Genomic DNA, 14,256 nt, shown 5'->3' on the forward strand with positions numbered 1-14,256 from the left:
GAGCCCCTTTCCCCCCCCCGGGAACGCCGCAGCGGGGCAGGCCGGGGAAGGAGGGGGGAGCCGGCGGCTTCCCGACGCGGGGATGGGGGGATGCAGAGCCGCCGGGAGAAGCCGCGGCAGCCTCAGCATCCTCAGCCGCAGGCCTTTGTACTGCGCAGGCAGGGGCCGCGCTGCCCGCGCAGGCAGGGGCCGACCATCACCGCTCCCACCCGGGAGCTTCCCCTTCCGAGGCAGCCGACGCCCCCTTCCCTCCGCTTCCTTCTGTCCCCTGCAAATCAAACTTACCCCAGAGCAGAAAAAAACCCCCATTTCCAAGGGGAAAAAAAAACCAAACCAAACCACCCGGAGTCCATATTGCTTTTATAATTATTTCTCCTTTGTTACAACAAACCAGAAATACAAGATTCCATTGAAACTGGAACAGTTCACAGAACGGCTGAACTTAAAACTTGGAGGAGAGGGGGAGGACGAGACCCCTTCCCAAACCCAGCGGGGTAACGCGGGCAGCTGGTCTGACCGGAGGAGGCGGCTGTGGTTACACCGAAAGGTAACAGAGGAATTTTGGACCCCGTGGTTTTTTTTAAAAAAAAAAAAAAAAGACAGTTTTTTACCACGCTTTGCCATCACAGCTGTAATTTTATGTTCCTGCTTCCAATTCCTTTAAATAAACACTTGTTTTCTTGCAGATACAGAAACCACTGGTGCCATCTGTTCAAACACAATGCAAAGGAAATTCAAACTTTATCTAAAAACAAAACAAAACAAAAAAAAACCAAAACCAAGGAAGTTTTCAACCTGGGAAGAGCTCGGCGCTAGGCATTAACAGACGGCTGGCTACCCACAGAAGAGGAAGTTTTGGTGCAAAACAAGGAGATTGGCGTGTCTAGAAGGAGCGCTACACCTAAGCCTGGCCTGTTCGCCCTGCTGGGAGGTTTTTTATTTTTTTTTTTCCCCCGCTTCAGATGGGTTAAACCGGACCGCGGGCGTGAACTCGGCCCTTCGGTGGCGCCTGGGGACAGGGCCGGTCCCAAAACGCAACCGCGGAGCTCGAGAGGGACGCAGACGCGCGATCCCGGCGGGTCAGCAGCGCCGACGGCAGCGGATTAACTGCAGCAGATCCGTCACAGTCACGTTTGGAGTACTCGGGGGGTGGGGGAAAAGGAAAAAAACCAAAAAGATATAAAAAACAATCCAAGAAAAGGTTTCATACACCAGAGAGTATCAAAACGTTACAGGAACACACTAAAGTCTGATCTCGGTAGAACAGGGCCGCTCCCTATTCCTGCGGGTCCTTCCAGCATGAATCAGGGTTTCCGTTTTTAGCTTATGGGCATCGACAGAACACACGAACTTCGACAACAGTCTCTCGGCACCACCTTCAGTCGTTTGTTTCCGGGTCTGTCTGAGCCATGTAAGCATCCAGCTCAGCATCGAGGTGTCCTTTCGTTTTAGACATGTAAGCATCTAACTGGTTGTCCAGCTGCTCCTTGGTCAACGCGGGACGTGCCGATCCTCTTCCTCGTCCTCGTCCTCTGCCGCGGCCTCCAAAGCCCCCTCGTCCCCGGCCCGCCATGCCGCGACCTGACAGTGAGACAAGATGACGGTTACGCGCTCCACCGGACCGAGCCTGGGGGTTTGCCGCGGCCGCCGCTGCAGCGCCTCCGCGGGGAAGTCCCGCGGCAGCTACCCCGCAGCCGACCTCCCTCTCCCGCAGGTCGGGTTCTGCCGCGCCGCATCAGCTCCCCAGGCCGCTCCTGTTCCAGTCCCGCAGCCCAGCCAGACGCGTGATCCGCGACTAAGAGCTACGCTCCCGGCTCAGGCTCCCACCTCTTCCAATCCCCCCTGCCCATTCCACACTTTTCTCCCCCACGGAGCGCACCCCGGGATCCTGCACTTCTCCGGGCCGGGCTGAAGCTTTTGGCAAAGCGGCAACGCCATTAACCGTTACAAGCCCATTTTTCCTACAGCACTTCAAACTGAGAGGTTTTCAGACTACTTCAGAAGCAGGGTACCCAAGAGCCCACACCCATCAGCGTGTGTCTGTCAGGCCAAGAAATAACGTTAAAGCTACAAGCCAAGGCTGCCAAGAGAGAGGCAGCTTCCCCGTAACCGTCTGCTCTAGCTCCTACAAACATCGGGCCAATCCCAAGCAACACGAGAGCGCGGTTTGGCTGCGTTCTACCCAAACATCTGCCTGGAACATTAACAACCCTTCCATCAACAGCTGGCTCCTGTATTTCCTCTTGCACTCCTGCTTTACTGCTGCTCTGATTTGTTGTTGAAAATAAAGAGTTCATTTACTGAAGACGTGATTCAGACTTTGAATTTAAGTTTGTTTTGCAGGGGTTTAGGTTTTCTCCTCTGTTAAAATTTTCCCCTCGCTCATTATTTTAAGAGACTCTTGGTTTACACAGGCTCTATATCGTTGCCTTCTGAAGTGCGAGGAGACGGTGTAGTCCTCCTCAACATGCTGGAAGATGACTCACTGCCTCGACTACTACTCAAAGCATCAGGTGGCCAGCGCTAACCTGCAGGAGTGGGCAACTTCGCCGAGAGTCCCCAGAAGCCCTCTAGCAACACTGACACAGCCAAGGCTCTCGGTGAGGCACAGGGGCTGGCCAGACATTTTGGGAAAGGAAGCCTGAATTTAGCACTAGGCCGTACACCGATTCACCAACAGAGGGGTTTGGGGGCTGCGTGTACTTACGCGTGCTAGCCTTAAACAGGAAAAAAGGAGTTAAAGCTTAAAACTCATTCAGCAGCAACGTGTCGCTGCTGAAGTCTGCACACACTAACCTCTGCCACCAAGTCCTCCGCGGCCCATGGCACCTCTGCCTAGACCACCTCTTCCAGGGCCACCGCGGCCTCTAATGCCACCCCTCCTCAGGCCCATCCTGGGGGACATGCCTCGTCCTCCACGAAGCAGGCTCTGACCTTCAAGGGAGAAAGGGAATTCCCATCAGAAAGAAATCAGTGTTCAGACCGAGCAACAGAATCGGAGGCACGTTGTCGAAAAGACGGCGTTACTGACATAAAAGCAACTCCAGTTCAGCCACGGTACTGACCTCTGAGTGGGACTCCTCCTCTCAGCAGAGCTCTCGCTCCCCGGCCACCACGCATGGCTCCGCGTGGCAAGCCTCTCTGCCCCATAGACAGTCCTCTTCCTCCCATGGCTCCGCGAGCAAGGGGGCCCGCCGGCCGGCCTAATCGTGCCTGAATGTTACTTTTACCGAGGCGTTGCTTTAAGCTCTTCTGGAATAGAAGATTTTGAAGAAACAAGGAAGTCATGCAGCAATCTCAGACTTGCAACACAAGCAGCACAGCAATCGCCTATCAATAGAAGTAGTGTGTTTGGTTGGTTTTTGTTTTAAATAAAATAGAGGGTCACCAGCTCTCTGCAATATATAATCAATCTTCAAAGGAAGACAATCAAATCTGCTCTGGGAGGGCTAATTTGTGAAGGTCAAACAGAGAACAGAGACCTCTCCTGGAAGCAAGTGTTTGTACAGAGACAAGAAAGGCTGCAGATTTGGAAGGAAATATTTCTCTCCATTTTTAGCAGTGCTGCTCAGTCCAAATCAAAGCAGACACTCAATCCACAAGGCAGCCCACTAATCCTTTCTGCCGAAGGCGACAGTCCAAGCAAATCCCTGAGACAGAAAGCAACGACCCCTGCTGTGGCACAAGCCTCACCTGCCTCCGCAGAGCAAGTGACATCTGCGCAGCCACACGCCGCGGATATCATTCCCAGCGGCCAACTGCCCTGTCCTGGCTCGGCTTCCACACAGACCAAGGCAACAGCTAGGAAAAGCATCAACTTTTCCATCTATACTACGAAAAGAAAGCTATACCGAAGAAATTGACCCGCACCAGAACAGCAGGAAGAAGGAGCTAAGAAGCAACAGTGGGAACCTCCACACTTGGCTCGAGAACAAGAGCTCTCGGCCCTAGGAAGGTACGGTGACGGGAGCAGCCATCAAGGCTGTATTTCACGGCAGGTTCCAAGAGTTGCTTCCAGTTATTGCTTGTCTACCGGCCCCAAGCCTGTGGACAGCTGAATTGGTTCCTCTAAAATCAGTCTCTTCTGTAGCTGCAGTAAGATTTTAAGTTTTACTGCCTCAGAGTTTCGATAGTCATTCATTTTTCCAACAGCTGTAGCAGCCTAAAATGCTAACCTCTCTCTTTTGCCCGGCCTTGCTGGCAGAAAGGAGTGAGAAAGCACGTGTTATGTTCCACATCCAATTATTTGTTTACGTCACTTACCATGAGAGTTTAAGATGCACATCTAGAACCACAGTCAGTATAAATGTTTTTACATTTAAGAAAAACACAGCAGGTTTACGCGAACATTTGTGCACTCAGATGCAGAGGACGCAAAACACAAACCCACGAATCTAGCACCAGCAGTGCTCCGCAGGAGTTCAGAGAAGTCCTTTCTGAAGCACAGGTGACCCATCACCGGGATCAATGCTCCCCAGCACCTCTGGACACAGCGCATCCAGAAAGATCAGAAAAGCTCCCGGTGACACCAAGTACAGCACTTGTGAAAATCCAATCACCACATCAACTTCCAGAGCAACCTGCAACCTTCAAAGAGCAACCCGACATAAACCAGGTTTCCAAATTGCCCTACAATGCCCTTCCGCGGCCCTCCCTTGCAGCATTTAATTCCAGAAGACCACGAAAGCACGCCTATGCCCAACATAAAAATCAAATGGGTTTAAGAGCTAAGCCAAAAGACTCGTTCTTCCCCATTCCGCTGCGGCAACTCAATTCAGCAAGCAGAAACTTCATGTTTTCAATCCAGTTTCACTTACCGCTTGTGAAATTCTTAAAATAAAAAAAAAAAGTTTGAAAAGTTAAGCAAATAATTTAGACTACCTTGCCCAGAGCTTTTGTTTACAAGCTCTGCAAGGCTAACTGGCACCACGGTCTGTTTTTACAACAGAATTCTCAAGAGATCTTAAAAAGCAGCTGCATTCCTCTTTATCAGAGTGAGCCCTGAATGTGAGCACGTGTGGCAGGTTTAAGTATTCCAGCTATTTGGTGAAGCAGCTCAGCTAAGAAATTTCCAGGGCTTTCTCCTCATGTGCGAGATAACGTACAGAATTATATTTAACTACTGCTGTGGTCAAGTCATGCGGTGCTGCTATTTGAACTCACTGCACAGCTGTGCGGCACCACCCCACCGGTTTCCATCTGTGCCCTACACATACATTTTAAGCTAATCTTACCAGCCTTCCCATTTAAACGTAAGCTTTGAAACTTGCAAAACCCTCTACGGTCTGACAACGAGCAGGCTGTAGACAAACAGCTCTCTTCTGTACGGTATTGAGGTTTCTGTTGTAGCCAGATTTTGCTCCCTGCCCCTTCCGTAAATCCAGAGTTATGGAAAAGCACATTGACTGCAGCAGAGAAATCAAAATCTAGCATGTTCGCTTAGGTCTTCTGCTCTACCGCCAGAAGGCAATTTGAGGAACACACCGCAATCTGTAGCACTCATCACTGAAACGTGGAACGATAAAGACTCTTTATGTAAGGAAAATGCAACACTATGCCTTAAATCCAGGCCCGTGTTCTAGCATTCGCAAGCAATCAAAAAAATCAGTTTGTTCATCTGTTCCTCACAGCCAGCTGCTATCGAGGGAGTGCACCAAGAGAGGGTGGAGTTGGGGATGGGAGCAACCAGCCTCAACTGGATAGTAAGTACTGGAAACAATCTGCAGCAACTGTAACTGCAGCTAGATTGCGAGATGAAGCACTCAGCAGATCCAGAAACCCAGAATGAGAACATTTCTCTGAAAAAATAGAGAGGAGATATGAACAGCCAGCACAAAAACCCCCCAACTCAATAACAATAACCAGTAAGTTACAAAGCATTACTTATCTGAAGTAAAAAGTGGGATTTTCTGCAAGTCCCTTCTAGGTCTCTCATTTTTTAACTTTCAGGAGCATTTTTCAAAATCCACCACATCCTGAAAAGCCGTCTGCTGGTGACAGGCATCAACGGGCTGCCCCAGGGGACGCCACTTTTCTCTCACCTGTTTAAGCTTCAGAGCAGCCTGGACAGAAGGTCTATTCTCCATCTGCTGGGCCAGTCTTCTGTTTCTGGCACTGGCTAGCTGCTGCTGCTGCTGCATGGTAGCCCGAATATTCACTGGCATCGGCTGTTTGTTCTTCAGCATGTTAGTAAAGCTTCAAGGTCGAATAAAACGGGTGTTTAAATAAAGCTTTATTACATACATTTATTGGCATTTCATGGTTCTCAAGATTGGATCTCCAGATCCCATGAACCTTACGTAAAGAGTGGTACTTAGGTCACGTCATATGTGATTACGTATTCCTTGTTTTCCACAAGTGTGCAAGAACTGGAAACTCAGAAATGATGTTGTATATTAAGTGATAAAGCTTTAGGTTACTGATTTTAGAAATGGCAGAAGGAATGAAAACAAGCAATAAGCAGAGATGATCATGACAGATGGAAGAGGACATCACAGAAACAGAAAAGCAAACTGAAATCTGACTGCAAAAGCCAAACTAACCCTCAAAGATGTGAGAAAACTGTTTAAAAACCTCAATGCCAGAAGGCAGCGTTACAGAAGACATCGCCCTGAGAACAGACCGGCGTGCCTCCGGCGCACCACAGAACTGGTGCCGTAAGAAACGCCACCACCCAAGTGCGCTCGCTTATAAACAGTTCACTTGGCAATTTCTTTGGTGCACAAAGAATCTTCTGTCTTTAAGAGCTATACAGGAGCAGAACATACAGCCAGATGGCAAGCCTCCTCAGCAGCAACCCATCAGCTTTCTACTGCGTCCTGGGAGCTACACGAGACTGCAAAAGAAAACACTTATGGATGAGGAATATGGACTGACCAAAATGAAACAGGCCAGCAAGCCTTCCCTGCACTGCACCTCGCCACTTATCCTTCCTGGGGTAAGCTCCGAGCACCGGTTCGGGCTACATCTCACCGCAGCGCTTGCTAGAGCAGGAACTGCAGGCAAACGGCTCCCTTAATCCCTGGTTCAGTGACACTAACATCATTAATCCAAGAGCGATTACGAAGAAAGCGAAACATAACTGCAGCATCACTGTTAGTTGTCACTGTAGAACCGCAACAGCTCAATGGCATGGAAAAACAGAAGAATACTCAACAGAAGAAGTAAAGAAACCAAGAAAAGACAGAGATGGAGATGAAGCAAAGCATTTGCCTCTTACAAGGCCCAAAACATTGTTAAAGGGCCTTTGGGCTCGTTTAATGGCCTGCTGCATGCCTCTTACAGGCCAGACCACATGCACGTGTGTCTGCCTCGGACAAAGCAGCAAGCCTGCTGCAGCTGAGGTAACATGCTACCATGCTGCAGGGTCGACTATATAAATGTAAAAACATGTGGAAGAAAAAGGGAGGGTGTGAGGTTTCTCTCTTTGGTTATAACACATCCCACCATATTTATGTGTTGAATAGTTTAATATTAAACTGCTACGGATAAATTTCTCCAAAACGCTTGCCCTTTTAACCTTGCGTACCACATTTGTTGCAGTTTAAGACAGAGGTGCATAGCCATCTGCTTGTTTTAGTGAGGTTAAAAGAGGGCAGAAACCACGTTGGTTTTTGGACACCGGATAGTGATAATTAAGTAAAAAAATTTCTTATGAGCTGAAGCTGCTGTTGGCTTCCTCACCGCTCGTTCAGAGACATCTTGGTGGTGCTCTTTAGCACAACCTTCGGTGCTGACTGTGCAGCCATCTTCAGATCAAGAGAATCTGCAAAACACAAGAACCGGATTTAACAAACAGCACGAAGATCTTGCGCTTACTTGACTAAACATTAAAAAAACCTGCATTCCGTCTCCTTTGGTGGAAAGAATCAAGAATGGGGAAGGTAACGGGTATTCTATTAATGCATTTTTCATAAGTTTTCTAGGCCACTGCCATGATACAGCAGGTTTAATAAATCAGCAAGTTACACTAACTCATCCTTAGTAAGAAATCATCTTTTCAGAAAGTGAAAATTTTACCATTGGCAGGAGTAATGCTGCGAAAATACAATCCATCAGCAGTCAAGATTGCACCCAAATGTCTTGTTTAGTGCATCATCTAGTAACACATCCTAAGCTTTTAGTATCAGCAAAATGGAAACCCCAATTTGTTCTAAACAGACACGTACCATATACTTGGCAATACAATTCCAAGATTAATCTACAGAAGTCTCATATACCTTAAAAATATTAAGGTTCCATCCTCCCATTATGATTGCCACTACCTGGACAGGGATAAACTGTAAGGGGGCAGTCACTTCGGCTTTTTAATATCTAATACTCTGGCAGGCAGCTCATCCGCAGTCCTAATGCGGTTCCCTAACCTGAGAGCCTGCCCCATGCCTCAGGAAAGCAGCAAAGGGATTTAAACTCAGCTGTTACTCATCTTTGGAGCACAGCTCAAGCCCGAGTGCTTTGGCAGGGATGAATACTACTGAAATGCGCTATGCTCAAACCCGCTACCTATGCGGATCGATTTCTATTTTTTTTCCGTATGAGTATCAAATTTAATGCTTAGGCGACCGCCGAAAAGTACTCATCCTCAAAATACCTCGAACAAAATACTTTCTTTACAATGTTTTACAGCCCATCTGCTAGAAATTGAGCCAACAGGCAGCCCCACCCCATTTTTTTTAAATTAAAAATGTTTTCAAGAAGGATTTTTCCTGAACAACAACCACAGCGCAGCTCGCAGAGGAAGCCCCGCTCCCACAAGGCCCCCCCACGTCCAGCCGAGGACGGGGAGGAAGGCGAGGCCTAGCCTGGGCCTTCGATCCAGCCCCGTCCCACCGCTACCCTACGAGACGGGGGGGGGGGGGCAAGCCCGGCCCTGCGTGCATGAAGCCTGGGCAGGGGCAAACAGCGCATCCCCCCCCCCCCCAAAGGGATCAGCCCCCCTGACCGCCTGAGGGAGCCCCCCTGACCGCCTGAGGGAGCCCCCCAGCCTCCCTTACGGAGCCTCCCGCCCTCCCTCAGCGCTCCCCTCACAGCCCTCGGGCCAGATCCAACCGCTCTCACCGAAGCAGACGGTCGCCAGGTCTCCGGTGGGGCTGACTGGCGGGTGGCGCGGGGTGTGGGGCTGGCTCCGGCGCCCTCCGCCCGCTCCCGCCGCACTCAAACGTCCGCGACAAAATGGCGGCGGCAGCCACAGACACCCTCCCTCCTCCCACCGCCCGCGCCGAGCCGGCCAAAATGGCGGCGGCGGCGGCGACGCGCAGGGCGCAGGCGCAGAGCCCCGCACGTCACCACGCCCCTTGCTATTGGGCGGGGCAGCCCTGACGCAGCGGCCGCCCCCTCGCCCATTGGTGTCCCGGGGCGGGGTGGGCGGGGCCGGGCCGTGGGCGGTAGGGGGGCGGTGGGGGCCCTCAGGGAGGCGGTGGTGCCGGCCTTGCTGCGGCCAGGCCGGGCTCCAGCGGGGCCGGTCCCCGGTTCCCCCCGCCGTCAGGAGCGGGCGGGCGTCGATCCCGCCGGGGCCTGGCCTGGGCGGAGGCGTCGAAAACGTGAGGAGGCCTCACGGGGCCTCCGGTGTCCCCCCCCCCGCGGCCGGGCTGGGCCTGCGGCCTGGCTGTCCCCGGTGTGTCCCCGCTTTCTCCCCCGTGTGGGGCCCGACCGGCGGGGTGAGGGCCCAGAGCGGTGCGGGGTGGTTGGGGAGCACCGGGGCCGGCCCCAGCCCCGGCAGACGATGGCGCTGGCGGCCCTGCGTGGGGCCCGGGCCGGGCTGGGCCTCGGCGTGGGGGCCGCTGGCTGGAGGCCCGCTGGGCGAGGAGATAAGAACCGGTTCCTCCAGCCCCACGGGGCGCGGTGCCCGCGCCTCTGATGGGACGGGCAACGAGTCCCGGCCTGCGGCCGGTCCCCCCCGGACCCTCATGCCCCCGTGTTGCACCCCTGTGTCCTGCACCCCAACACCCCAGAGCAGGCCGGGGGCACCCGCCCCAGCTGTGCTGTGTCCTGGGGCGATGCGGGGTTTTTGCCAGGCTCCGGGGCAGGGTGCGGCACAGGGTGCGATGGAGGAACCACAGCAGGGTGGAGACGGGGATGTCTCCAGGCACTTGGGGTGACCCAGGGTGGCTTTTCCCCGTGACCCCGTGGCTCAGGAGAGGGAAGGCTGCCTGGTATCCCCGGGGACACTAGCAGGAGGACAGGGCAGAAACCCCGACCCTGGAAATGAAGGAGCTGACAACACGCCTCTGGCTGGGTCGGTGCCTTTATTGTGGAGCTGGATCCCAGTGGGATCCCCTGGGTGTGCTGGGGAGCGGAGGGTGAGCTGGGGGGGTGGCGGGAGGCTCTGCGTTTTGGGGACGCCATGGCCGGCTGCTGCAGGGTGGGGACCAGCCTGGGTCAGGCGTTCTCCCAGAAGAAGGTGTTGCAGGCCACGGTGAGGGCGGCCACCAGGACCACGTACTCCTGGAAGTCCACCTCCCCATCGCCGTTCTCATCCAGGTCCTGCATGATCTTCTCCACGGCACCCGTGTCCTTCTGGGTCTGTGGTGGGGGGACACAGGGTGAGCCCCGGGGCTCAGCAGCCTGCTGGGATGCTGCTGCCCCAGGGCGCAGAGGGAAAGGGGGCACCCCCGGCCCCAGCACCCCGGCATGGCCGGTCCCTACCTCCAGGAAGCAGCCCAGCTCGCTCTGCAGCAGCTCCTTCAGCTCCTTCTTGCTCAGCTTGTACTTGTCCCCCTCTTTGCCGGAGTAGTGGTGGAAGACATTGATGAGCGTCTCCATGGCCCCTTCCAGCTGCGACGCCATGGCTCCGGCTGCGGGGAGGCACCTGCCGCGTTACGGGGGGCAGCTGCCAGCCCCCCCCTTGCCGTGAGGGGCAGCCCCCAAATCGTAGCCACCCCCTGCCCGGGGAACATCGTGTGCCGTGGCCTCTGCTCCCAACGCTTGGCGCTGGGCAGAGAGCCAGCGGTGGGGCGGCGGGGGTCTCGGGGCACCCCGCTGCTCCCCAGGGCTGGACGGGGTGCTCCTTTGGGAGAGGGCCCCGGCCACCACCCCCTCGCAGGGCACCCATGCCCCGGCCGGGACCTGCGCTCACCTGGGCTCCCCGCCGCGTCGCCTGCCCGCTGCTCCGAGTGCGCCGGGCTTGGCCAGCCGGGGATGTTAAATAAGCCCCAAGCCCCCTCCCTCCGGGAGGATCCGATACCGGGGCTGGACAGCCGGGCTGGCACCGCCGGGCTGCCCCGCGCCGCCTTCGCGGGGGCCGGGATGTGGGGAGCCTGAACCTGCGGTGTCCTGCTGCCCCACTCACCCCACACCGGCCCCGGGGTGACGCAGAGGAGCGTCGCCAGCCCCACCGGTGCCTCCAGGGTGGCGATGGGCCGGGGGGGGGGTGGGCGGTGATGCCAGGAGTCACTCTGGGGGGCTCCGTGTCCCTCCCCCTGCTAAACCTTGGGCATCCCTTCTTGCCGCCCCCATGGCCGAGGCTGGCCCCACTGCGGCCCCATGGGGCAGCGGGCTGCCGGGGGCACGGGGGTCTGCCGCCAGCCCTGGGGTCGGATCCTGCACGGGACCCTGGCTCCACTCGCAGCCGCGGCCACTGCGGCGCCCGGGGTCTGACCCCGCGGCATCACCCGCTCGGCGCCCACTGGCATCCCCCATCTGTCAGCGGCGCGGTGCCGTGCCGGATCCGTCCCCATCCCTCCTCCTGCAGGCTGATAAAATGCGGGTATCCGGTGTCCTCGGCATCGCAACGGGAGCCAGCCGGGGCTGGGGGGAGCTGGTGGGGGCTATCGGGTGACTCAGCCCAGGCCCCCCGGGGCCGCCCGCTCCCCGCGCACAGAAAGGCCTCTTGTCAAATTAAAAAAGCCCCACAATCCCGGCCCGGAGGTTGCTCCAGCAACAGCTCGGCCAAGAAACCAGATTCCCGTGCTGGCATGGCCGATGCTGATAATCCCGGCCCCGCTGCGGCTCTCGTTACGGCCTTGCATCCGCGCGGCCGGGGTAGTGTGGTGCCGAACCCACTGCGGCCTCCCCGGCACCGGCATTCCCAGGGGAAAAACAGCAGTGGTGCTGAGCCCCCAAACTCAGGCGGGCATGATCGTCCCCCCCTTTTTGGGACCCCCTCGCAGGGGGGCTGCCGGGAGCTGCCGGCATGTCGTCGTGGCTTTTCGCAAGAGCCGGGTGGTGCCAAGCTCTTTATCCCGGATTCCAGTCCTAATTTGGGGCTAATTATATCCTGCTCCCTCCATTTCCATCTTCTGCGCTTCCTGGCCCCGTGGTTGGGAAACGCCGTGGCCGTGCAGCATCCCCCCCCGCCTGGGGACCCCAAAACCACCCTGCCACCCGGTCCCCCGACCCTGTAGGGGACCCTGTGCTGGGCAGGTGGTGGCGGGGGGGGGGCTGGAGGGTTTGGGGTGATGTGCAGGGTTTTGGGGGTCCAGCCCCTGTCCTGCACCTGGGGCAGCTGAGGTGGCTGCGAAGGGGGTCCCTGGCTGGAGCCTCAGGAGCTGCTTCCCAGCAGGACACGGCTCCCGTTTTTGGTGTGGGGCAGGGAAGGCGGCCTGGGGCTGGTGAGCTCCAGGAGAGGCCGGATCCAGAGCCTGGGGACAGGGGGAAATGGGAAAGGACCCCGGTGGCACTCACTCAGTGGTGTCCGCGCGGGGGCTGGCGGCAGCGGAGCCCCTGTACCCCTGTCCCCAGTGCGGCTCGGCAGCGGACAGGATCTGGCCGCTCCTTCTGGGAAAGCCTGGCCCCCGGGGCCGTGTTGCCTGCCCACTTGGGCAGCAGCTGCCCGTGACGGGAACAGGCATCGCCGCCCGGTCCTCAGCTTAAAAATAACCTGACCCCGGTCCCTGCAGTGGGCACAGAGCCGGGGCCACCATGCGCCGGGCACCAGCATGGCCGGCACGTCCAACTGCCCGTCTGTGCCGAGCTCCCCAAGGGCTCTGGCTGTGCTCAGAGGGGCTCTGCCCCACTCTTATTAAACCCCAAACCTCCCCGGAGATCAGGATTTGGCCAGGCGTATCCCGAGCGGTGGGACTGGCCGGAGCTGGGCGCCCAAGGGTAAACCCCGACACCGCGGGGGCATCGCCTGGGCACCGCGGGGGTTGGCCCTGGGCGCCGCGGCCCCACTCCCTGCCGCCGTGGTGCCGGCCGTGGGGAGAGCACGCCTGGCGTGTCCGCGCTGGCAGATCCCCAGGACGAGCTCTTACCAAACCGGGAGCAGTGAGGGACGTGCCAGGAGGTTTACACACATCTTGGAACAGGTTTCAGCCGCTGCGACTCCCCATGCTCCACTTTGACCCAGCTAAACCAGTTGCTCCAGTTGCTGGTGCCGGGGCTGGGCCAGTCTTGTCTCTCTATCCCACTGCTGGAGCACGGAAGAGGCTTTTCCATCCCTGGGGTTTGGAGCGGGAGAGCTGCCGTGTCAGGGCCGGGGGCATCGCGATGGCACCGGGCACCCGGTTTCGCAGCCTCAAATAACCACGCTCCCCTCCAAGGAGCCCTGATCGGTGCGGTGGGCTGGCGTGGCCCAGTGCCGGGCTGGCACCCGTGGTGGCCGCGGTGAGTGTCTCTGGTTGGGGACAACACCAGGACCAGGACACAGGGGTGAGCGCCAACCCCCTGGGATGCACCTGCACCCCGACCCCGAGCTCTTGCCCCGGCGCAGGGGGTCCTGCGATGCTCTGCCCCCTCCCAGTAGCGCTGAGGTCCCTGAGGCTGGGTCACTGCTCCCTGGCCGTGGGGACAGCCCTGAGCAGGGATCCCGGGCTTGACCGGGAGGTGCCGTTTCTCCTGCCACCTGTGATTTGGCCGCATCCTGTTGTGGGGCCGCTGCAGCGCTTGCTGCCTCCTCGCCCCGTCCTGGCACCCCGAATTCCAGGGGTGGCGAGTCATGGGCCCGCCTGGCTCTTGGGGCCGGTGATTCACCCCAAACCTGTCCCCGTCCCTGCCGAGCCTGACTCACCCCAGCGGTTTCCCAAGAGACCACCTCGGTCCCCTGACGTGGGGCTCAGCGGAAGTCCCGTCCCCGTCACCCCGTCACCCCGGGGAGGGGGACGGGCCGGATGGGGCTGCAGGAAGCCAATTCCTCGCCCGTGAGCTGGTGTGACGGGTGCGGGGTGGGGACCGGGCTGCCCGGTGCTGGCTGGAGCCTCCTCATCCCCATGGAGAGGTGGAGTGAGTGCGTCAGGGCTCACCAGAAACCGGGCTGGTGACGGCAGCGTTGCGCCGGGGACCTCCCTGCTCTGGGTCCCCAAAACACCACTGGTGGGGGGG

The 14,256-nt window shown here is 57.1% G+C and overlaps 2 protein-coding genes across 7 annotated transcripts; both read right to left on the bottom strand.

Annotated features, from left to right (window-relative positions):
* Positions 1-343: 343 nt before the first annotated feature.
* CHTOP (chromatin target of PRMT1) lies at positions 344-9,257 on the bottom strand. 2 transcript variants are annotated; one of them, XM_087772395.1, is made up of 6 exons: positions 9,058-9,257; positions 7,684-7,765; positions 6,042-6,195; positions 3,066-3,249; positions 2,797-2,934; positions 344-1,581 (listed from the first exon to the last, which is right to left on the bottom strand). In XM_087772395.1, the coding sequence occupies exons 2-6, from the start codon at positions 7,746-7,748 to the stop codon at positions 1,379-1,381; spliced, it is 744 nt and encodes a 247-aa protein (XP_087628521.1). In that variant the 5' UTR covers positions 7,749-7,765; positions 9,058-9,257; the 3' UTR covers positions 344-1,378. The 2 variants fall into 2 exon arrangements, with proteins under 2 accessions (XP_087628521.1, XP_087628520.1); XM_087772394.1 differs by having other exon boundaries at positions 3,066-3,252; positions 9,058-9,255.
* Positions 9,258-10,225: 968 nt separating this feature from the next.
* On the bottom strand, positions 10,226-14,061 carry S100A1 (S100 calcium binding protein A1). Of its 5 annotated transcripts, XM_087772505.1 has the most exons (4): positions 13,946-14,011; positions 13,191-13,376; positions 10,645-10,793; positions 10,226-10,521 (listed from the first exon to the last, which is right to left on the bottom strand). In XM_087772505.1, exons 3-4 carry the CDS (start codon positions 10,783-10,785, stop codon positions 10,378-10,380), a joined length of 285 nt encoding a protein of 94 aa, XP_087628631.1. In that variant the 5' UTR covers positions 10,786-10,793; positions 13,191-13,376; positions 13,946-14,011; the 3' UTR covers positions 10,226-10,377. The 5 variants fall into 5 exon arrangements, with proteins under 5 accessions (XP_087628631.1, XP_087628634.1, XP_087628632.1 ...); XM_087772508.1 differs by lacking the exon at positions 13,191-13,376 and having other exon boundaries at positions 13,946-14,061; XM_087772506.1 differs by lacking the exons at positions 13,191-13,376; positions 13,946-14,011 and adding an exon at positions 12,622-12,853 and having other exon boundaries at positions 10,645-10,828.
* Positions 14,062-14,256: the final 195 nt, after the last annotated feature.

This window comes from Nipponia nippon, unplaced genomic scaffold (assembly GCF_047370975.1).
Source record: "Nipponia nippon isolate SJK-2023a ecotype South Korea unplaced genomic scaffold, ASM4737097v1 scaffold_36, whole genome shotgun sequence".
Lineage (NCBI taxonomy): Eukaryota > Metazoa > Chordata > Aves > Pelecaniformes > Threskiornithidae > Nipponia > Nipponia nippon.